At 38.8% G+C, this 25,332-nt stretch overlaps 1 protein-coding gene and 1 non-coding gene across 2 annotated transcripts in view; both read right to left on the reverse strand.

Moving 5' to 3' along the window:
• Positions 1-25,332, reverse strand: part of LOC129137333 (coiled-coil domain-containing protein 144A) — a 99,891-nt gene that overhangs the window by 63,318 nt on the left and 11,241 nt on the right. The window contains exons 5-6 of the mRNA XM_009430727.5: positions 21,372-21,439; positions 17,891-17,944 (exon numbers count right to left, since the gene is read on the reverse strand). Of these exons, the coding sequence (XP_009429002.4) occupies positions 17,891-17,944; positions 21,372-21,439 (122 nt within the window). The remainder of the gene's footprint in view (positions 1-17,890; positions 17,945-21,371; positions 21,440-25,332) is intronic.
• Positions 23,539-23,641, reverse strand: LOC112206002 (U6 spliceosomal RNA). Its single transcript, XR_002940128.1, has one exon. It is a non-coding gene; the product is annotated as a U6 spliceosomal RNA (small nuclear RNA).

The raw sequence follows: 25,332 nt of genomic DNA on the forward strand, positions 1-25,332 counted from the left end.
GTCACCTGATGTAGTTTTGCTGTGTCCCCACCCAAACCTCATCGAGAATTGTAGTTCCCATAATCCCCATGTGTCGTGAGAGGGACCCTGTGGGAGGTAATTGAATCATGGGGGCAGTTATCTGCTGTTCTCATGAGAGTAAGTGAGTTCTCACAAGATCCGATCGTTCTATAAGGGGCTTTTTCTACCCTTTGCTCTGCACTTCTCCTTGCTCTTGCCATATGAAAGAGGATGTGTTTGCTTCCCCTTCCACCATGATTGTAAGTTTCCTGAAGCCTCCCCAGCCCTGCGGAACTGCGAGTCAATTAAACCCCTTTCTTTATAAATTATCCAGTCTTGGGTATGTCTTTATTAGCAGTGTGAGAAATACTAATACATCACCCATGGTCCAAAAATGTCAAATGGTAAATTCCAGCAATAAGCAATTCATAAGTTTTATATTGTGTGCTGTTTTCAGTAGCATGATAGACTCTCCAGCCATCCCATTCCATCCCATCCACAACATGAATCATCCCCTTGTCTAGTGTATCTACACTGTATATGCTATGTGCCCATTAGTCACTGACTTCATCTCCTCCTGACATCCAACCAACAACATCATCAAGGCTCATTAATCCAGGATTACTGGAAGCAGATGATCCTCTTTCTGAAGGTTAATGGTAGCCTAACACTACTTCACAATGCCTATATCATTCACCTCACTTCATCCCATTACAGAGGCATTGTATTACCTCACATCATCTTCATAAGAAGAAGTGTGAGTACAGTACAAGAAGATACTTTGAGGGAATATATATACATATATATGTATAAACTTTTTTATAGCATATGTGAAGTCCTAATTAGAAAAAACAAAAAAAGAGTCAGGTTGGCAGGGCAAGAAGAAAGCAAAGAGATAAAGCAAATAAGCTATGTCTTCCTTTCTTCATGGTCCAGAAACTATTTTTAAAAAGAGGAACCAAATAAGTTATAGGTCTCATTTTCTTTCTGGCCCAGGACATATGGCCCTCCAGCACAGATAATGTATATAAGTCACAAACTTCCTGCTCACCGCCAAACACTTTAATGTATCAAACCCCTCAGCTGACAGAAGAATGCAAGTTAGATCCCTGCTACCTTGGCATTATCGGTCAGCCTAAGAACCATCCTATAAAATTTCCAGCAAGCCTTTGATCCCTGGCAGTAGGCTTTTCTTTTGCAGGCTGCCCATTGCCTTCTTGCAACATATTTTCATATCTTCTGTAATGAATCTGCCTTTCTCTAACTGTCTTGGTAAATTATTTTACTGCCATGCCACTGGCCCAGATAGTTGGTACTCCCCTATGACAGTATATTGTTATCATTGTTCTATTTGATTATTAGTTATTGTTGTTAAGCTCAGACTGTGCCTAAATCTTACATTAAACTTTATCACAGATATATATGTATAGAAACAACATTGCATATATAGGGTTTGGTACTATGCAAACTCTCAGGCATTCACTGTGGGTCTTGGAACATATCCCCCATGGATAAAGGGAGACAACTGTACTTATTTTGTTGTCATACAACATAGCTTCTCCAGCTCTTCAGTTAAAATGCTTTAGTTTAGAATAAAATGCCCTATCACAAGGAAGCTAGGTCTATGGGCATCATACTATGTTTTATGGCAAAACATAGAAAATAGACCAGAGGCAAAGATTCTTGCAAATCACTTTCAGCTGCCAGTGGAGAAGAGCTCAAGACAAATCAATGTACTCATTCTCACTAATCCTCTTCTGGGAAAGAGGCTAGTTAAATTTACTTAGTTCTAGCTAATTTATCTGCCCTATGTGTGATATAAATAAGGTTCAAATTTACTTACCATTTTACCTCCCATGGAAAGAACTACTGAAAAGATCACTTCCTTAAGAGTTTGCCCACTCTGAACCCTACCACTTATTCAGAGAGAAGCTTAAGAAGGAACAGTGCAGAAGGGGTGCCAAATGTCAAGGGAGTACTATCTGATATAAAAAATATATAAAAACAAAATTATCAACTCACTCAAGCTACCCGAATTTGCCAAGAGTTATCACTGTGTCTAGTGAAAGAAAAAAAAATTCTCTCTCAATTCATGTAAACCAAAACATTTTGATTCTCTTGGCATTTCTCATAACAGAGAATCTGGGTGTAGATGAGCCATGCTATAATAATATGGACTGTATTCAAACTAATTCCTGAAAGGAAGGGAATCAGTGACAAACATATTTGTTCACCTATGGTATTCACTACCTGGTCTTATATTCCATTGCAAGGGATGTATGAAAGACTTTGTGATTTTAGTTTTATAAAGTACAACCTCTTGAGATTGTCCCTTCCTACTGCTAATGAGTCTATCGGGACCCACCTCATGGAGCAAAATGGTCCAGTTAGTGCTGTGTAGCACTGTGTAGTACCACGTGATGCCATTTTCCCCAACCCTCCCCATTATGTGGCAAGTGTCTATAGAAATCACACTTTCTCAGCATGTAAAGCATACGTCATCAGATCCTATGCTTATGAATAAAAGGAAAACTAAAGCAAGGACAGAGAACATCTTAAATGACTACATTCAATTACCACAGAACTTTAATTTTTTTAATATTCAAAATGATACCCACTGATATAGTTTGGCTCTGTGTCCCCACCCAAATCTCATCTTGAATTGTACTCCCATAATCCCCATGTGTTGTGGGAGGGACCTGGTGAGAGATAATTGAATTATGGGGGCCGTTTGTAAGTCTGATGAACTCTGTGGGAGATATTAAAAATGCGGAAGGAGGAGGCAGCCAAGATGGTCGAATAGGAACAGCTCCGGTCTACAGCTCCCAGCGTGAGCGATGCAGAAGACGGGTGATTTCTGCATTTCCAGCTGAGGTACCGGGTTCATCTCACTAGAGAGTGCCAAACAGTGGGCGCAGGACAGCAGGTGCAGCGCACCGAACACGAGCCGAAGCAGGGCGAGGCATTGCCTCACCCGGGAAGCACAAGGGGTCAGGGAGTTCCCTTTCCTAGTCAAAGAAAAGGGTGACAGACGGCACCTGGAAAATCGGGTCACTCCCACACTAATACTGCGCTCTTCCAACGGGCTTAAAAAACGGTGCACCAGGAGATTATATCCTGCACATGGCTCAGAAGGTCCTACGCCCACGGAGTCTCGCTGATTGCTAGCACAGCAGTCTGAGATCAAACTGCAAGGTGGCAGCGAGGCTGGGGGAGGGGTGCCCGCCATTGCCCAGGCTTGAGTAGGTAAACAAAGCAGCCTGGAAGCTGGAACTGGGTGGAGCCCACCACAGCTCAAGGAGGCCTGCCTGCCTCTGTAGGCTCCACCTCTGAGGGCAGGGCACAGACAAACAAAAAGACAGCAGTAACCTCTGCAGACTTTAATGTCCCTGTCTGACAGCTTTGAAGAGAGCAGTGGTTCTCCCAGCGCGCAGCTGCAGATCTGAGAACAGGCAGACTGCCTCCTCAAGTGGGTCCCTGAGCCCTGACCCCTGAGCAGCCTAACTGGGAGGCACCCCCCAGTAGGGGCGGACTGACACCTCACACGGCCAGGTACTCCTCTGAGACAAAACTTCCAGAGGAACGATCAGACAGCAGCATTCGTGGATCACGAAAATCCGCTGTTCTCCAGCCACTGCTGCTGATACACAGGCAAACAGGGTCTGGAGTGGACCTCTAGCAAACTCCAACAGACCTGCAGCTGAGGGTCCTGTCTGTTAGAAGGAAAACTAACAAACAGAAAGGACATCCACACCAAAAATCCATCTGTACATCACCATCATCAAAGACCAAAAGTAGATAAAACCACAAAGATGGGGAAAAACCAGAGCAGAAAAACTGGAAACTCTAAAAAGCAGAGCGCCTCTCCTCCTCCAAAGGAACGCAGTTCCTCACCAGCAACGGAACAAAGCTAGATGGAGAATGACTTTGACGAGTTGAGAGAAGAAGGCTTCAGACGATCAAACTACTCCGAGCTACAGGAGGAAATTCAAACCAAAGGCAAAGAAGTTAAAAACTTTGAAAAAAATTTAGACGAATGTATAACTAGAATACCCAATACAGAGAAGTGCTTAAAGGAGCTGATGGAGCTGAAAGCCAAGGCTCAAGAACTACGTGAAGAATGCACAAGCCTCAGGAGCCGATCCCATCAACTGGAAGAAAGGGTATCAGTGATGGAAGATGAAATGAATGAAATGAAGCAAGAAGGGAAGTTTAGAGAAAAAAGAATAAAAAGAAACGAACAAAGCCTCCAAGAAATATGAGACTATGTGAAAAGACCAAATCTACGTCTGATTGGTGTACCTGAAAGTGACGGGGAGAATGGAACCAAGTTGGAAAACACTCTGCACGATATTATCCAGGAGAACTTCCCCAATCTAGGAAGGCAGGCCAACATTCAGATTCAGGAAATACAGAGAACACCACAAAGATACTCCTCGAGAAGAGCAACTCCAAGACACATAATTGTCAGATTCACCAAAGTTGTAATGAAGGAAAAAATGTTAAGGGCAGCCAGAGAGAAAGGTCGGGTTACCCACAAAGGGAAGCCCATCAGACTAACAGCTGATCTCTCGGCAGAAACTCTACAAGCCAGAAGAGAGTGGGGGCCAATATTCAACATTCTTAAAGAAAAGAATTTTCATCCTAGAATTTCATATCCAGCCAAACTAAGCTTCATAAGTGAAGGAGAAATAAAATACTTTACAGACAAGCAAATGCTGAGAGATTTTGTCGCCACCAGGTCTGCCCTAAAAGAGCTCCTGAAGGAAGCACTAAACATGGAAAGGAAGAACTGGTACCAGCCACTGCAAAATCATGCCAAATTGTAAAGACCATCGAGGCTAGGAATAAACTTCATCAACTAACGAGCAAAATAACCAGCTAACATCATAATGACAGGATCAAATTCACACATAACAATATTAACCTTAAATGTAAATGGACTAAATGCTCCAATTAAAAGACATAGACTGGCAAATTGGATAAAGAGTCAAGATCCATCAGTGTGCTGTATTCAGGAAACCCATCTCACGTGCAGAGACACACATAGGCTCAAAATAAAAGGATGGAGGAAGATCTACCAAGCCAATGGAAAACAAAAGAAGGCAGGGGTTGCAATCCTAGTCTCTGATAAAACAGACTTTAAACCAACAAAGATCAAAAGAGACAAAGAAGGCCATTACATAATGGGAAAGGGATCAATTCAACAAGAAGAGCTAACTATCCTAAATATACATGCACCCAATACAGGAACACCCAGATTCATAAAGCAAGTCCTTAGTGACCTACAAAGAGACTTAGACTCCCACACAATAATAATGGGAGACTTTAATACCCCACTGTCAACATTAGACAGATCAACGAGACAGAAAGTTAACAAGGATATCCAGGAATTGAACTCAGCTCTGCACCAAGCAGATCTAATAGACATCTACAGAACTCTCCACCCCAAATCAATAGAATATACATTTTTTTTAGCACCACACCACACCTATTCCAAAATTGACCACATAGTTGGAAGTAAAGCACTCCTCAGCAAATGTAAAAGAACGGAAATTATAACAAACTGTCTCTCAGACCACAGTGCAATCAAACTAGAACTCAGGATTAAGAAACTCACTCAAAACCGCTCAACTACACGGAAACTGTATGACTACTGCTCCTGAATGACTACTGGGTACATAACGAAATGAAGGCAGAAATAAAGATGTTCTTCAAAACCAACGAGAACACAGACACAACATACCAGAATCTCTGGGACACATTCAAAGCAGTGTGTAGAGGGAAATTTATAGCACTAAATGCCCACAGGAGAAAGCAGGAAAGATCCAAAATTGACAACCTAACATCACAATTAAAAGAACTAGAAAAGCAAGAGCAAACACATTCAAAAGCTAGCAGAAGGCAAGAAATAACTAAAATCAGAGCAGAACTGAAGGAAATAGAGACACAAAAAATCCTTCAAAAAATTAATGAATCCAGGAGCTGGTTTTTTGAAAGGATCAACAAAATTGATAGACCGCTAGCAAGACTAATAAAGAAGAAAAGAGAGAAGAATCAATTAGATGCAATAAAAAATGATAAAGGGGATATCACCACCGATCCCACAGAAATACAAACTACCATCAGAGAATACTACAAACACCGCTACGCAAATAAACTAGAGAACCTAGAAGAAATGGATAAATTCCTTGACACATACACCCTCCCAAGACTAAACCAGGAAGAAGTTGAATCTCTGAATAGACCAATAACAGGCTCCGAAATTGTGGCAATAATCAATAGCTTAATAACCAAAAAGAGTCCAGGACCAGATGGATTCACAGCCGAATTCTACCAGAGGTACAAGGAGGAACTGGTACCATTCCTTCTGAAACTATTCCAATCAATAGAAAAAGAGGGAATCCTCCCTAACTCATTTTATGAGGCCAGCATCATCCTGATACCAAAGCCGGGCAGAGACACAACAGAAAAAGAGAATTTTAGACCAATATCCTTGATGAACATTGATGCAAAAATCCTTAATAAAATACTGGTAAACTGAATCCAGCAGCACATCAAAAAGCTTATCCACCATGATCAAGTGGGCTTCATCCCTGGGATGCAAGGCTGGTTCAATATACACAAATCAATAAGTGTAATCCAGCATATAAACAGAACCAAAGACAAAAACCACATGATTATCTCAATAGATGCAGAAAAGGCCTTTGACAAAATTCAACAACCCTTCATTCTAAAAACTCTCAATAAATTAGGTATTGATGGGACGTATCTCAAAATAATAAGAGCTATCTATGACAAACCCACAGCCAATATCATACTGAATGGACACAAACTGGAAGCATTCCCTTTGAAAACTGGCACAAGACAGGGATGCCCTCACTCACCACTCCTATTCAACATAGTGTTGGAAGTTCTGGCCAGGGCAATTAGGCAGGAGCAGGAAATAAAGGGTATTCAATTAGGAAAAGGGGAAGTCAAATTGTCCCTGTTTGCAGATGACATGATTGTATATCTAGAAAACTCCATTGTCTCAGCCCAAAATCTCTTTAAGCTGATAAGCAACTTCAGCAAAGTCTCAGGATACAAAATCAATGTACAAAAATCACAAGCATTCTTATACACCAATAACAGACAAACAGAGAGCCAAATCATGAGTGAACTCCCATTCACAATGGTTTCAAAGAGAATAAAATACCTAGGAATCCAACTTACAAGGGACGTGAAGGACCTCTTCAAGGAGAACTACAAACCACTGCTCAATGAAATAAAAGAGGATACAAACAAATGGAAGAACATTCCATGCTCATGGGTAGGAAGAATCAATATCGTGAAAATGGCCATACTGCCCAAGGTAATTTATAGATTCAATGCCATTCCCATTAAGCTACCAATGACTTTCTTCACAGAATTGGAAAAAACTACTTTAAAGTTCATATGGAACCAAAAAAGAGCCCGCATCGCCAAGTCAATCCTAAGCCAAAAGAACAAAGCTGGAGGCATCACACTACCTGACTTCAAACTATACTACAAGGCTACAGTAACCAAAACAGCATGGTACTGGTACCAAAACAGAGATATAGATCAATGGAACAGAACAGAGCCCTCAGAAATAATGCTGCATATCTACAACTATCTCATCTTTGACAAACCTGAGAAAAATAAGCAATGGGGAAAGGATTCCCTATTTAATAAATGGTGCTGGGAAAACTGGCTAGCCATATGTAGAAAGCTGAAACTGGATCCCTTCCTTACACCTTATACAAAAATTAATTCAAGATGGATTAAAGACTTAAATGTTAGACCTAAAACCATAAAAACCCTAGAAGAAAACCTAGGCATTACCATTCAGGACATAGGCATGGGCAAGGACTTCATGTCTAAAACACCAAAAGCAATGGCAACAAAAGCCAAAATTGACAAATGGGATCTCATTAAACTAAAGAGCTTCTGCACAGCAAAAGAAACTACCATCTGAGTGAACAGGCAACCTACAAAATTGGAGAAAATTTTTGCAACCTACTCAACCGACAAAGGGCTAATATCCAGAATCTACAATGAACTCAAACAAATTTACAAGAAAAAAACAAACAACCCCATCAAAAAGTGGGCGAAGGATATGAACAGACACTTCTCAAAAGAAGACATTTATGCAGCCAAAAAACACATGAAAAAATGCTCACCATCACCGGCCATTGGAGAATGCAAATCAAAATCACAATGAGATACCATCTCACACCAGTTAGAATGGCAATCATTAAAAAGTCAGGAAACAACAGATGCTGGAGAGGATGTGGAGAAATAGGAACACTTTTACACTGTTGGTGGGACTGTAAACTAGTTCAACTTTGTGGAAGTCAGTGTGGTGATTCCTCAGGGATCTAGAACTAGAAATACCATTTGACCCAGCCATCCCATTACTGGGTATATACCCAAAGGACTATAAATCATGCTGCTATAAAGACACATGCACACATATGTTTATTGCGGCACTATTCACCATAGCAAAGACTTGGAACCAACCCAAATGTCCAACAATGATAGACTGGATTAAGAAAATGTGGCACATATACACCATGGAATACTATGCAGCCATAAAAAAATGATGAGTTCATGTCCTTTGTAGGGACATGGATGAAATTGGAAATCATCATTCTCAGTAAACTATCACAAGAACAAAAAACCAAACACCGCATATTCTCACTCATAGGTGGGAATTGAACAATGAGAACACATGGACACAGGAAGGGGAACATCACACTCTGGGGACTGTTGTGGGGTCGGGGGAGGGGGGAGAGATAGCATTAGGAGATATACCTAATGCTAAATGACGAGTTAATGGGTGCAGCACACCAGCATGGCACATGTATACATATGTAACTAACCTGCACATTGTGCACATGTACCCTAAAACTTAAAGTATAATAATAATAAAATAAAATAAAATAAAATAAACTACAAAACATATCTCTCCATTTATTTAGGTTTTTCTTTAAATTTTGTCAAAATTGTTTTGTAGTTTTCTGTTTAAAAATTATAAACTTGTTTCACTAGTTTCTCCTAAATATTTACTTTTTTGTACCATTGCGAATCATATCTTTATTTTCATTTTATAATTGTTTGTGGCAAAATACAGAAATACAATTTTTGAACATAGGATTATAATTTTAAATTGATGATGTGTCAAGCAGCTCTGATAAATTTGCTCATTAACTGAAATACAATAATATAATAACCAGTGTATAGATTCTTATTTTTTCTACCTATTAATTATATCGTCAATGAGTAATGGAAATTCTATTTCTTCCCTTTTAATCCTTATCTTTCTTATTCTGTTTTGCCTGTGGTACTGGCTAGGACTTCCAGTACACTGTTGAACAGAAGTGATGATAGTAGACATTCTTGTCTCATTCCTAATCTCTGTGAGCAAGAATTTAAAATTTTCCTTTAAACATGATTGTTGTAGGTTTCTGTAAGTACCCCTTAACATGAAAGGGTGTTGAATTTGATCAAATATGTTTTCTACATCTATTAAGATGATTTTTCTTCCTCCTTTATTTTGTAATATGAAGAATTACATTTTTATTTTTGTTAATTAATACCAATATTGCACTCCTAAAAATAATTCAACTTGTGATATATCTTTCCTTTTTATATATCATTAGATTTCATTTGATCGTATTTTATTAAAGCTTTTCCCATTTGTGGTCATGATGGGGACTGAATTATAATTTGGTGACCATGTAAGGTTTTTATATGAAGATTACATAGGCCTCATAAAATGAGGTTGGAAATGTTCTTCCTGCTTCTAAACTCTCAAAGAGTTTATGTAAGAGTCATACTATATCCTTCTTAAATTTTAAAATAACTTACCAACGAAGCCCTCTGAACCTGGAGTTACTCTTCAGATTTTCTAATTATTCTTCAGCTACTTTTGGTAAGTTGAGTTTTTCAAGGAATTCATTCTTTTCATTAAAATTTTCAAATGCATTGGTATAAAAGTATAAGATTCTCTTAGCATCTTTTTTATATCTGTGTACTCTGTAGTGATGTCCCTTTTTTCATTCCTGATATTGGTAACATTTCTTATATGTAGATCTCTTAGTAGTGAACTTTCTGTTTTTTTCTTAAAATATTATTTCATTTTTAAAAGATATTTTAATATAGAATACAATGTTCACAGCCTTTTAAAAAAGTTTAGTATTCAATGTTATTCCATTGTCTCTGGCATTCATCAGAGATGGACCACAGCATTCTGAAAGACAGGTGCATTTCACCAGCACTGTAACCCCTGAACAGTAATAACCAATAAATTATTGACTCATGAACTAAGCTAGGCTCCTCCAATGATAATTTTGTAAACATTTTTTGTAAAGAAAGCTAGAAATATTTATTATTATTATTATTATCATCATCATTATTATTTAGAGATGGGATCTCGCTCTGTCACACAGGCTGGAGTGCAGCAGCGTGATCACAGCTCACTGTGGCCTTGAACTCCTGGGCTCAAGCGATCCTCCTGTCTTCCTGAGTAGCTGGGACTACAGTCATGTGCCATCACACCTGGCTTATTTTTAAATTTTTTGTAGGGACAGGGTCTTGCCATGTTGCCCAGGCTGGTCTCAAATTCCTGGCCTCAAACGATCCTCCCCCCATGGCCTCCCAAAGTGCTTATAGGCATAAGCCACCACACCCAGCCATCAATATTTTTTTGCTCCTTAGAAAATAATGTATAACTTTTCACTGGTGGCTTTTAGGATTTTCTCTTTGTAGTTGGTTTTCAGCCATTTTACTCTCATGTTCTTAAATGTGGTTTTCTTTGTGTTTATCCTATGGCCCCACAAATCCTGACAGGCTTGGTTACTGCCCATTGCCCTTAAACAGTTGTGGTGATTGCTTATGTTGCTTAATTTTTACTAGATTTTATAGTTATTCTATAAAATACAAGCTACTTCATCATATACAGATAGAACCAGGTGAACAAGCTTTACGGGTAATTCTAGTTACCCTGCTCTGGTTAAAAATTACTGTTTAGGTTATTACTTTAAACAAAGCTATAGCAATCAAAAGTATGTGATATTGATATAAGGATAGAATAAATATAAAAGGAATAGAATTGAGAGTCCAGAAATAAACCCATACATCTATGATCAATTGATTTTCTCTAAGGGTACCAAAATCATTCAGTGGAGAAAGAACAATGTTTTCAACAACTGATGCTAGGACAACTGAATATCTGGACCAAAAAAGATAAAAATGGACTGTCATCTCACACCACATAAAAAATTAACTCTAATTTATTAAGGATTCAAATAAAAGAGCTAAAACCGAAGAAAACTTTGGTGTAAACCTTCAGGAGTTTGGATTATCTTTATGACATCAAAAGAAGCAACAAAATAAAATATAAATTGAACTTTACCAAATTCAAAATCATTTATGCTTCAAAGGACATCAGGAAAGAAAAAAGACAACTAACAAAATGTGAAAAAATATTTGCAATTATCTACCTGATAAAGGTCTAATATCCAGAATATATGAATAACTCTTACAACTCAACAATAAAAAGCCTGATTTTAAAATGGGCAAAGGATTTGAATATACATGTCTCCAGAAAATCATTGAGGAGAAAGTATGTATCCCAAAACAAGTTTTTAATGCAGACAAAAGTGCCCTATTCTGGAAAATAATGCCAAAAAGGACATTTATTAGTAGGGAAGAGAAGCAAGCACCAGGATTTAAGAAGGGTAAGCTAGCTCTAATGTTTTGTGCAAATGCAGTTAGGTTTAAAATCAGGACTGCCCTTATCCATAAAGCTGCTAACCCTCAAGCCTTGAAGGGAAAAGATAAACTCCTGCTGGCATCTTTTGATTGTATAACAAGAAGGTTTGGAAAACCAGAATTCTTTTTCTAGATTGGTTCCATCAATGCTTTGTCCCTGAAGCAAGGAAGAGACTGCCTTTTAAAGTTCTTTTGATATTGGACAATGCCTCTGGCCATCCAAACTCTATGAATTCAACACCAAAGGCATTGAAGTGGTCTACTTGGCTCCAAATATGATATCAGCCTCTACATTAGGGGGTCATAAGAACCTTGAAAGGCTCATTACACATGGTACTCTATGGAAAGAATTGTCAACACTGTGGAAGAAAACCCTGACAGAGAGAACATGAAAGGCTTCAGTAGGATGCCACATCAAGCCCCAAACAATAAACTCCTGCTGGAGAAAGCTGTGTCCAGATGTCGTGCATGACTGCACAGGATTTATAACAGAGCTAAACAAGGAGATCATGAAAGAGATTGTGGAAATGGCAAGAAAAAAAATGGTGAAGGGTGAAAGGTTTCAAGATATGACTATTGGGAGAAATTCAAGAGTTAATATACACCACACCAGAGGAATTAACTGAAGATGACTTGATAGGGATGAATGCTTCCAAACCAGTGCCAGATGATAAGGAAGAAGACATAGAAGAAGCAATGCAAGGAAACAAATTGACATTAGACAATCTGGTAGAAGAGTTCCAATTATTCATGACTGCTTTGACTTATTTTATGACATGGACCCTTCTATGATATGGACACTGAAACTAAAGCAAACAGTGAAAGATTGGTATCATAGAGAAACATTCTTAGAGAAATGAAAAGCCAATAACGTCAGACAAGAAATTATGATGTATTTCCATAAAGTTAAACCAAGTGTCCTTGCCTCTTCTGCCTCCTCTTCCACTGCCTCCACCTCTTCCATCTCTCCCACTCCTGAGATAGCAAAACCAACTCCTCTTCCCACTCTACTTGAAGATGATGAGAATGAGGATGATGATCCACCTACACTTAATGAAGAGTCAACATATTCTATCTTCCTTATGATTTTATTAACAATATTTTCTTTTCTCTAGCTGTGTTACTGTAAGAAACAGTATTATATAAATATGCCATAAAAAAATAAAAATAAAAATGCAGAAGGCTATGCACATCAGGGGGTCGTGGGGTATATGAGAGATCTCTGTACCTTACTCTCAATTTGCTGTGAATCTAAAACTATGTTAAATAATACAGTTATTAATTTAAAAAAAGATATTTCCTGAACTTGCTATTATCCTATATTATAAAAAGATATAGTCAGCTTGAAAATTGCAAATAAAGATCAAAGTAATATAATATGAATATTATCTCCCAAATTGAAATATACAAAAACACATAAAGCAAATAATTTTAATCGCATACTTGGGTAAAAAAATGGATAAAAATGATTGAATATTTTATCTTATTTCATAATTACAAGCAGGGATTTAACACAACATGAATCAAAACTGGTCCATCCATATAATTAGGATAAATGATAATTTTTACTTTAATTTTGAATCAAAAATTATTATGCTTATTTTATCCAACAATTTTACTGAAAGTTTAATGAGATAAGGACAGATCATAATGACCTAATATTGCCATAGTAACTTTTGTACAAATATCTGCCAACTCTTCACCAAATGTCAAAACTGTAAGCAGCATTGCAACTTAATATGAATAATGCAACTGAAACCAGTACCATGTTATGTTACATCATATTATTTGCTGTTAAAATAAAATTTTAAGACAACACCAAAAATTATGCCAGGGCCATAGCTACCACACAGCAAAGATTTTATACAGTAGGCATGAGATGAGACCACCATCCTTAGAAAGGCCTTATTACAAGAATGGCCCTGGGCTGGTGTTGGGACCTTGGATTTGGGAGGGCTCTCACCATTCCCTTACTGAGAAGAGTGGCTCGCTGTGCCTAAACTGTTTATGCAAATGTAGCTTACTCTGAACAGCTGATTTTCTTCTGGGAGTCTAGAATTTTGGTATATGTGAGGGAGAGGATGCCTATGTGACTAGCCTCCATCAAAAACATGGATACTGGGACTTCAGTGAGAATCTGCTACTGGTAGACAACTTGTGTTGTCAGAATCTGAGGCTGGGGGAATTAAGCACATCCTGGTAACTGCACAGGAGAAGATTCCTAGAGCTTTGTGTTTGCTTTCCTCCAGACTTCACCACGTGCACCTTTTCCCTTTGCAAATTTTTCTCTGTACCATTTTATTGTATTAAATGTAATAAATCAAAGCCCTGAATATGAATATTTGCTAAGAGCTGTGAGTCCTTCTCAGTTAATCACCAAACCTGAGGTGGTCTTGGGAGTCTCTGAAACAACTGCATCATAGAAAATTTTTATTATTTGATGTGTCATATGTAACTACAATCAGAAGATTGCTTTGCAGAGCATCTGTCCCTAATTTTTTTTATTTTATTTTTTCACATTTGCCTTTCAGATTCCTATATTTCTATAAACATTTGATGAAAGGTATCAACAAATACATAAAACAATGATGGAAGAAAGTAATGCGAAACAAGCAACAATCCTATTTTGACCAGAATAAATTTAGAAACCTTGATGATTCACAATATGTTCTACAATACAAAAGTTTCTAGAAAAAGTGTTTAAAAGATCATCGTAATTTTCTGTAACTCAGCAGGGCTTCATTCATTTTTATAATGATCATGCATCTGGTTGGGTGCAGTGGCGCATGCCTGTAGTCCTAGCTGCTCCTTTGGCTGAGGCAGAAGGACTGCTTGAGGCCAGGAATTCAAGCCACAGTCATTCTTGTCAATAGCTACTGCATGCCAGCCTGGGTAACATAGTGAGACCCCATCTCTTTAAAAAAACTAAATAAATAAATAAAAGATTGTGTATCATTCAGGTAACTGTGATAATTGTAGAATAACATATAGCCATCAGATATACTATAATACTGTACTACTGATCATAGAGTTATGTTTTGTTTTCAATCTTTTTCTTAATTTTTTATAAAACAAAAAAAAATTTTACCTATTAAAGTCAGTTCTTAATAGAACAAGCCAAAATGCCCAAAAAATGCATCCAAAGTGCAGTATGAGTTTTTCATTGTTCCTGCCAAATAGTGAATTTGATTATTAAGGATCAACAGGACTTTTAACTTATTGAAGGGGGAAGAAAGTTATCTTGTATATAGATGACTAAAATGGTGATAGTCTGATTGCCCACATAATCTAATTAAATCACAGTTACTAATTTCTGAAGAAATGTAATTCCAGAAAAGCATTTTACATTTAAACTGTGTGAAATAAAACAATTTGTATTTGACAATCCAGAACGCACTTAAAATCTCGGCAGACCATCATCAGTCACCCTGTCAGATATAAAGAAGTTTATTTAGCATTAGAAAGTAACAGAATACCATATATACTTTAGGATAGGTAGCCAATTCTTTTAAAATCAAATAATAGACATTTGTCAAATATACATATGTTAGAAATGTGTTCTAATAGTACTTTTTTGTTTAGGGATGAAATTCAAAGGGAAGCAGTGAAAGCAGAGATATCACAAGAGGGAAGATGAAAACGAAATTACACTAATAAATAGAGTCAGGTACTGACTTCCCTACTGATGTCCCCAGAATTCCAAAAATGCTGAGAACTACTATGTACGCATATCACCTCATATTTTTCTGTGATATTACATTAGTGTTCTGCAATAAAATATTTAAAAGAAATCATTTAAAAGAAATCCAAACTGCTGATTTGCAAACTATTTCTGATCAAAACTTAAAATTCTGTCAAAGCATGGCTGTATTTTGATTCCATGTCAGAGGAAGGATATGAGTATCTGATAATGGCTTCCAGCTGTTGCTGTCAGGTTTTTGTTTGGCAACACATCCAGAAGAGCTTATCAAGGGTTTGAGTAAAAAACAAGCATTTCCCCAAAAACCAGATAAGAAAGATTACACTTTTCCTCATGTGGACCCTTAGGTTCTGACAATTCTGGGAAAATGTTGGCACAGGAACTCACCAGTCTAGGCCTGACTCTGTGTAGGTAGCTGCTGCAGTTACAAAAGAATTAGGTAGGATCGTGGTAGGTGTCTTCCATGCTTGAACACCGGAAGTGCCATGTACCTAAATAGTAGACCTTACAACTCTAAAAGTGTTCTTTTGAAGAGGGTACCACCAAAGAGCTTTCAAAATATTAATTTAACTTACTTTTTAGTAATCTTACTTGTTAGAATTTATATTCCCCCTCCTTGAAATTCTCACATTAAAAAAATTTTTGCAACACCTCATCCTCTGATAACCTCTCCTACTTTTCTCTAGCCACTGCTCAGCCTTCTTTACTAACTTCTTTTCCTCTGGGAAATGTTGATATTCTCAGGATCTTGCCACTGGCCTTCTGTTTATTCCACATCTTTCCTATCATGGACAAGCTCATTCAGATCTATGACCTTGCCTACGTTATTCCAAGTCTGCAGCTCCAACCTCAGTTCTACCTCCAGCTAGAAATGCCTAAAATCCAATTACCTACTGAAAATATCCTACGTGAATATTCCATTTAACTCAACATGCACAGAAAGAGGTTAGTCATTCCTGCTGATCTGCTGCTCTTCTCCATTCACCTGCAAATCTCCTACTCCTTCCTCATGTCCAGGTTAAATGCTAGTTCATGACCTGGAAACCGGTAAATCATCTGAGATTTCTCTCTGTGCCCTAAATTTGTATATCCAATAATCACTAACTCATATTATCTCTGTCTCTTCTCTGTCTCTGCTTTATATTTCCACTACCACTGGTTCTTAACTACTGGCTTTTACAGGCTACCAACTATTAATATTATTTCTTAAATAAAAAAACAAGCAAAACAAATGAAAAAGGCAAAAACCAAGAGAAAGATCAACATTTTAAAATTACTAAGTAGCTTTCTAACATCATTTATTTCACCATGGATGGGTGAAACCCTCATAATGGACTGATGCTAGTCCAAGGATTGGTGACAAGGAAGCTATAGCTTTGGCTACTGCAAAAGCTTCCTTTGTCTTACAGTCTCTTTATGTGGTACTTTCCATCTATCCTCCATATGAGGAATCATCCAACTGCAGGCCGCAGGTCCAACCCAGCCTGCCTAATGGTTTTGTAAATAGTTTTATGGGAGCTCAGTCCTGCCTTTTGCTTACATATTATCTATGACTGCTTTCACACTACCATGGCAGGGTTGAGTAGATATAGCAGAGACCACATGGCCTGAAATATTTCCCACCTGGTTCTTTACATTAAAAGCTTCTTAATACCATAATCAGAATGTCCTAATACTCAAATCTAATCTTGTGACTTTTCTGCTCACAATTCTATAATGAATTCCTACAGAAAACATTGCTGCCTCCCTACCCGATGACCATTCCTTATCTTTCTTGCTGGAGAACCACAAGTCTATTTGAATATTTATCATCCTAATACTCCCTCCCCATCCCCAACAAAAGAAATAACTATTCTAATTTAATCATGGTCATTACATTTGTTTTCCCAGTGCCTGGTTTAGGAATGAGCATTTGGTGTAACAAAGCCAATAAAATGTGAAAGGAAGCCCACTGCAAGCTTCTGAGTTTTCTCCCTATTTCAAAGAAACATGAGAAGAAAGCAGCCCTTCCAGCCTTCAGAAATTGTGTTGTGAGAACATGATATTTGGAGCTCTTGCTAATTAGCCAGCCATGAAAGGAGACATGTACAAAACAGCACAGCTGAAACAGGGACACCAAGTGGGACCCAGTGTTATCACTGAACCACCCACCAAAGCAACTCTGCTTCCTATTGTTTTAGTCACTGTTAGTTAGGTCCTTTAGTATTTGCAGCCCAAAGCACTCCACCTGGTAAATTTCCCATAGCCTGCAGGATAAGATCTACTCAGTTTAATACTATAAAGTATTAAAAAGTCTATCATGAACTTGCCTTACCTAGGTTTTTCCCTATTCCCAACCACTCCCATCTCAGTTTCTGCAACAGCAAAATAGAACTGCTCATAAACCCTGCAAAGTTCACTCAAGCATCTTACCTTTTGCACCTGCTGCTCCTTCTCCCAAGCACGCCATCTTGTTAGATGTTCCTTCTGCCAAACATGAAAACTTGTCAGATGTTCCTTCTGCCCACATCATCCTTCTGCCTCTTTACCTAGAAAAGTTCTACCCCTTCTGCATGCTTACCTGAAATCCTACCCACTTTTTAACAGCTTTCATTCCTCACCACATACTTCAAGTGTCTGGCACATATTTAACATAATAAGTGATCATTATACACTTCCAGACGGCATCCAGCACATAGTAGTAGGCACTGAATGAAGTAGCAAATAATATAAATGAAAATGATCGTAACAAACTCCTGACTGTTTTGTTTTTGTTTTGTTTTTTGAGATGGTCTTGCTCCATTGCCCAGGCTGGAATGCAGCCTCCCAAGTAGCTGGGACTACAGGTGCATGCCACCACACCCAGCTAACTTTTTCATTTTTTTATTTTTATTTTTAGTAGAGTTGTGGTCTCACTGTGTTACCCAAGCTGGTCTCAAATTCCTAGGCTCAAGCAATTATTTTGCCTCAGCCTTCCAAAGTGCTGGGATTATAGGTATGAGTGACCATGCCCAGCCCTGACTGTTTTTTTTTTTTTTTTTTTTGAGACAGAGTCTCTCTGTTGCCCAGGCTGGAATGCAGTGGGGCGATCTCGGCTCACTGCAACCTCCATCTCCTGGGTTCAAGCAATTCTCCTGCCTCAACCTCCCAAGTAGCTGGGATTACAGGCGTGTACCACCACACCTGGCTAATTTTTGTATTTTTAGTAGAGACAGGGTTTCACCATGTTGGTCGGGCTGGTCTCCAACTCCTGACCTCAGGTGATCCGCCAGCCTCAGCCTCCCAAAGTGCTGGGATTCCAGGCCTGAGCCACCACACCCAGCCCCTGACTGTATTTTTAAATGTAACATGAAAACAAAAGAAGCTTACTCCCTAAAACGCTCTTGATAGTTTATTCATTAAATGGACAAGTGTATAAATGAATAAAAATATTTTATTTGAAAATTATTGGCCAGGTGCGGTGGCTCACACCTGTAATCCCAGCCCTTTGGGAGACCGAGGCGGGTGAATCACCTGAGGTCAGGAGTTCGAGACGTCTGGCCAACATGGTGAAACCCCATCTCTACTAGAAATACAAAAAAAATTAGCCGGGCATGGTGGTGGGTGCCTATAATCCCAGCTACTCAGGAGGCTGAGGCAGGGAGAATTGCTTGAATCCAGAAGGCAGAGGTTGCAGTGAACCAAGATGGCATCTAGCCTGGGTGACAGCGCAAGACTCCGTCTCAAAAAAAAAAAAAAAAAAAAAAAATCTTGAAAAAACACACAGATATGAAATAAGGACAGCTGTAGTCTATTATGAGCACCTTAAAGACCAAGACTACGTGTTTCTCACCTGTAGCTTGCAAAATCTAACTTGTAAAAGTTCTTCGATTAGACCGGGCGCGGTGGCTCACGCCTGTAATCTCAGCACTTTGGGAGGCCGAGGTGGGCGGATCACGAGGTCAGGAGATCGAGACCATTCTGGCCAACACAGTGAAACCCCATCTCTACTAAAAATACAAAAAAATTAGCCGGGCGTCGTGGCAGGCGCCTGTAGTCCCAGCTACTCGGGAGGCAGAGGCAGGAGAATGGCGTGAACGCCAGAGGCACAGCTTGCAGTGAGCTGAGATCGCGCCACTGCGCTCCAGCCTGGGCAACAGAGCGAGACTCCGTCTCAAAAAAAAAAAAAAAAAAAAGGTCTTCGATTAATATGTACTAAATTAAAAGTGTCCTCATACAGTTCAGACTGTACAATGTATTTGGTGTCACATCTAGGTAGCATAGTAGCATTTTTGTTATTGCGAAGCACTTTTATACTTTTATTATAATTTGTTGAGCCTAGAGTTGAACTATTTCTGGTATTCATTACAATAACCTTTTGGCTACTGGTAAAAGTGTTTTGTTCTAACAAAATTACTGTTATCATGACAATTAACTAATGAAGAGAAGAACTTATCTTGTTCTAATGAAGTAAATGTATCTCATTCAATTTCAAATTAGGAAGAATGAAGTCAATAAGTGAGACCTTGTTGGTATAAGAATATGTAACATGACCTGTGCTTTTCAACAAGAAAATGCTTTTCTGACTTCTACACTTGGTATCTTCAAAAAAAATAATTTTCTATTAGTATTAGTGCACACTGGATAAGTTTTACAGTTCTTATTGACATTTGTTTATGGTACCAGAAAGGTATTGTTGAGTTCCCAGTTTTAAAAAGTTACTTTTTTTAGTGACATAAATCACTATGTAATACAGTTGACCTTTGAACAACAGGAGTTTAACCTGCAGCGGTCTAATTATATGCAGATTTTCTTCCACCTCTGCCACCTGAGACAGCAAGACCAATCTCCTTCTTCCTCCTTCTCCTCAGCCTACTCAACTTGGAGACCATGAGGATGACCCACTTCCACTTAATAAATAGTAAATATATTTTCATTCCTTATGATTTTCTTAATAGCCATTTTTCTCTAGCTTGCTTTCTTGTAAGAATATAGTATAGTAACACACGTAACAAATCAAATGTCTTAACTGTTTATGTTATGAATAAGGCTCCTGGTCAATAGTCATCTAATTCGTAGCTAATTTTGGGGGGAATCAAAAGTTACACACAGGTTTTCAGCTGCACACGGGGTCAGTACTGCTAAATCCTATGTTATTCAAAGGTCAACTGTAATTGACATTTATTTACTAAATAAAAGCCTTTTTTTTTTTTTTGAGATGGAGTTTTGCTCTTGTTGCCCAGGCTGGAGTGCAATGGCATGATCTTGGCTCACGGTAACCTCCACCTCCCGGGTTCAAGCGATTCTCCTGCCTCAGCCTCCCGAGTAGCTGGGATTACAGACATGCGCCACCATGCCCAGCTAACTTTGTATTGTTAGCAGAGACAGGGTTTCTCCATGTTGGTCAGGCTGGTCTCGAACTCCCAACCTCAGGTGATCCACCCGCCTCAGCCTCCCAAAGTGCTAGGATTATAGGCATGAGCCACACCATGCCCGGCAATAAAAACCATTTATTTTAAAAATTAAATAGAAGCTCCAATTTCATAACATATCCAGTTTGTTATAATGAGACTATAAATAAAATATACCACATACTAACTTAAAAATCTTTTTTCTTATTTATACAAAAAAAATCATATAAGATTTTAGGGACTACAATTAAAGAAATGATTCCTTTCAGATAATACTGTTTGAGATTATAAATTATCTACACACAACTTTTTAAATCTGAAATCTAACCTACTAAAAAGAAATTTAAAACACACACACATGTGTATATGTGTGTGTGTATATATATATATATATGTGTGTGTATGTATATGCGCAGTTTACATAGTGAGCTTTTAAACTACTCTTTGGTGATTAAAACTTCCTTGCTCTTATTTGTTAATCTATGGTAACAGCACCAAGAGTAATTTACTACCAGAAGTCTTACCTGGATTGCTATTTTGAGGATTTCTAGGTGTCTCATTTTCTTTGTATTCAGACATTACTTGGTGAATGCTGTGTAAAAACGAAATAAGTAAAATTACTATTTTAAAACTGATATAAAAATAATTACCAAAAATGTTAAATTATTAGAGTATTTCAAATGATATCAGTGTTAATTTTAGAATTTTAATTATCCCATACACTTCCCATTTGTAAGCTCTACAAACTTCTCTTTAAGCAAAAATAACATGAAGTACTCATGAACTGAAGGCAGTATAGTTCAGTAAATTAACTTGCATTAGCCTTGTGGGCGGCAAGCCATCCAGGTGCCAAGGCAAGAGACCGAGGGCACGAGCTGTTCCAGTATAATAAAATATATAAAATAATAGTTATACTAGATACAGATCATAGATATGATTATGTATTAATATCATTCATCATTAGTTTGCAGCAATTACTCTTTATTCCAATATTATAATAATCCTCACTCTACAATCATAACCTAGGAAAAACCAGGCCATACAGAGATAGGAGCTGAGGGGACATAGTGAGAAGTGACCAGAAGACAAGAGTGCGAGCCGTCTGTTATGCCCGGACAGGGCCACCAAAGGGCTCCTTGGTCTAGCTGTAGCGCCAGCATGTGGGAAGACGCCCGTTGACAAGCAGACCGTGGTCTGGCGGTAGCGTCAGTGTTAAGGAAAAACACCCGCTACTTAGCAGACAGGGAAAGGAAGTCTCCCTTTCCCTGGAGGAGTTTAGAGAAGACTCTACTCCTCCACCTCTTGTGGAGGGCCTGACATCAGTCAGGCCCGCCTGCAGTTATCCGGAGGCCTAACCATCTCCCTGTGATGCTGTGCTTCAGTGGTCACGCTCCTAGTCCGCCTTCATGTTCCATCCTGTACACTGGCTCTGCCTTTTAGATAGTAGTAGCAAGTTAGTGAAAGTACTAAAAGTCTCTGATAAGCAGAAATAATGGCATAAGCTGGCTCTCTCCTCTGTCTTTCTGCCTCGGCTGACAGGCAGGGAAGGGCCCCCTGTCCAGTGGACACATGACCCACGTGACCTTACCTATCATTGGAAATGGCTCACACTCCTTACCCTGCCCCTTTGTCTTGTATCCAATAAATATCAGCGCAGCCTGGCATTCTGGGCCACTACCGGTCTCCGCGTCTTGGTGGTAGTGGTCCCCCGGGCCCAGCTGTCTTTTCTTTTATCTCTTTGTCTTGTGTCTTTATTTCTACACTCTCTCGTCTCCGCACACGGGGAGAAAACCCACCGACCCTGTGGGGCTGGACCCTACAAGCCTGACATAATGGAAAGTGTCTTAACTCAGAATAAGCCCTAGCTCCATAACCAAAAGCTACTAGTTCTTGGATAAGTTGCTTTTGTTAGGTTCAATGTCTTCTTCTAAAAAGTGAGAATTTTACTGTCTTGTTTTACTAGGTTGTTATAAAAACTTGAGATAACGTATTTTGAATGTTCAGAAAAATAGTGAAGCAATGAAATAATTTGTTCTTGAACTTTATTGGTGAAACTATCTTGGAACTGCAAATAATATCCAATGCATATTTTTTGTAGGTTCTAATATTGAAATGTTGTGGTACTTGGGAAATATTATTAAGTCCTAATTTTGTTTATTAGGTGTTCTACTCTTTGTGGCTTCTAATTTAGGGCATCTCATATATTTCATAGTTTGTAACTACATTTATTTATAAACCTATTATCTCATTAAATTAGATAACATTAATTGTCTACTGTTACTGAGCTCATCGATCATACCAAAGGCAAAAAACTAATAGATATTAAGACCTGCCTTGGACTACTATTCCTTCTTTACAGACTCAAACTCTGAACCAGTAGATCTTTGTTAGAATGATGCTTAATCTCCATGTTCACCTCCAACTGACATAAAAGATAAAACTCTTTTTGTAAGTTCCATGAAGGAGATGCAAGTTGACATTTTCTCATTTCTGAGACACATACTAACAATACATTTGCACACAACATCCCATGTTTTACTCAGCTCCATTGTCATTCCATAGATCACTGTATGTGAATATTTTTGTAGTGAAAATCACAATTTCAATATTAAGTGCCAACCATTTTGCTTTGACTCATGCTGTTTCCTCGGAGCTAGTCAGAAAATTGTCAAATGACCTCCAGGGACTGCACAAAATATGAACCACTTCATGAACTTGTGTGTCATCCTTATGCAGGAGCAATGCTAATTTTCTCTGTATTATTCCAGTGTTAGGATGTGTGCTGCTGAAGCAAAGACAAAACTTACTTTACACATGAATACTCATGAGTCATGGATGAGACTTAGCTCTCATAAACCCAATAAACCTACTTTGTTGTTGAATGGCTTCCTGTGAGGTAGAATATGAAAATATTTTTAAAACTTGAGGTAGAAATGCAAGTAGTTAGGCCAGGCATGGTGGCTCATGCCTGTAATCCCAGCACTTTGGGAGGCTGAGGCAGGCGGATCACCTGGGGTCAGGAGTTCGAGACCAGCCCGGCAAACATGGTGAAACATCGTCTCTACTAAAAATACAAAAATTACCCAGGTGTGGTGGTGCATGCCCTTAATCCCAGCTACTTGGGAGGCTGAGGTGGGATAATTGCTTGAACCCAGGAGGCGGAGGTTGCAGTGAGCCGAGATCACACTATTGCACTCCAGCCTGGGCAACAGAGCAAGACTCCATCTCAAAAAAAAAAAAAAGAAGAAAAGAAAAGAAATGCAAGTAACTTGGGAGATTTTCATTATTATGGAAAACAGATTGCTTGAGGATAAAACCACAAATTGAAAAAAAAAAAAAGAAAGAAAACACACAAATTGGCACCCACTGCTCTAGGGAAGGATAATATAGAACCTTCCACTCCCTAAGAAAATGTGCTAAACAGCTGTAAAGGCGCCTCAGAGTACAGATCTGGTAACAATGGAGTAAGAAAACACTGATCTCTTTCTGCAACATTATTTAACCTCTTTGACAGTTTAGAACAATCTCAACTACTATTTGACAGAAAAAAGACAAACAAGGGCCTCAAAGGATAACTTACCACGAATGCCTCAGCTAAGTCTAGGCTAAGATGTGGGCTCCACAGAAGGTTTCGAGTGTGGGGGAAGGTTGGTCAATTTTCTTTTTTTTTTTTTTTTTTTTTTTTTTGAGACGGAGTCTCGCTGTCACCCAGGCTGGAGTGCAGTGGCGCGATCTCGGCTCACTGCAGGCTCCGCCCCCTGGGTTCACGCCATTCTCCTGCCTCACTCTCCTGAGTAGCTGGGACTACAGGCGCCCGCTACCTCGCCCGGCTAATTTTTTGTATTTTTAGTAGAGACGGGGTTTCACCGTGTTAGCCAGGATGGTCTCGATCTCCTGCCCTCGTGATCCGCCCGCCTCGGCCTCCCAAAGTGCTGGGATTACAGGCGTGAGCCACCGCACCCGGCTAAGGTTGGTCAATTTTCTCACTATGTGTGTGGCTAAAGCTAGGATGCCCAGCTGTCAGAGCAGGATGCTAGTGCTTTGGGAACAATGGCTGAGCATATATGTATGTGAACTAAAAAAAGTTATAGCTATGAAGTCTAGGTATGAATCACCATGAAAACTGAGGGCTCTGAATCAGTAAGCGAATCCTGGTGGGAAAAGTCAAGCATTAACAGACTGCAGAACCACTTTTAATGGCAATAATGCAGGAAAAGAATCAAAGGAAACAACAGAATGATTAGAATGTCCTTTTCTTCCCTTCCTTCTGACCGGTAAAAGATTGTCATTTTTATCCTTCTTGGACTTAGGAAACCCCTTAGGTTCTTGAAAAATTGAAAGAGGAGGGTATAGGAGATAGCCCTCAAAAGACCATACAAGATTTTCTGCTAAACTGAACATTTCAAGACCCAAATAATTAATTAGAGAAATCAGAGATGTGGCACTATTTTTATCCTATGCATGTGGCTATACTTGGAGTAAAAG

This window comes from Pan troglodytes, chromosome 18 (assembly GCF_028858775.2).
Source record: "Pan troglodytes isolate AG18354 chromosome 18, NHGRI_mPanTro3-v2.0_pri, whole genome shotgun sequence".
NCBI lineage: Eukaryota > Metazoa > Chordata > Mammalia > Primates > Hominidae > Pan > Pan troglodytes.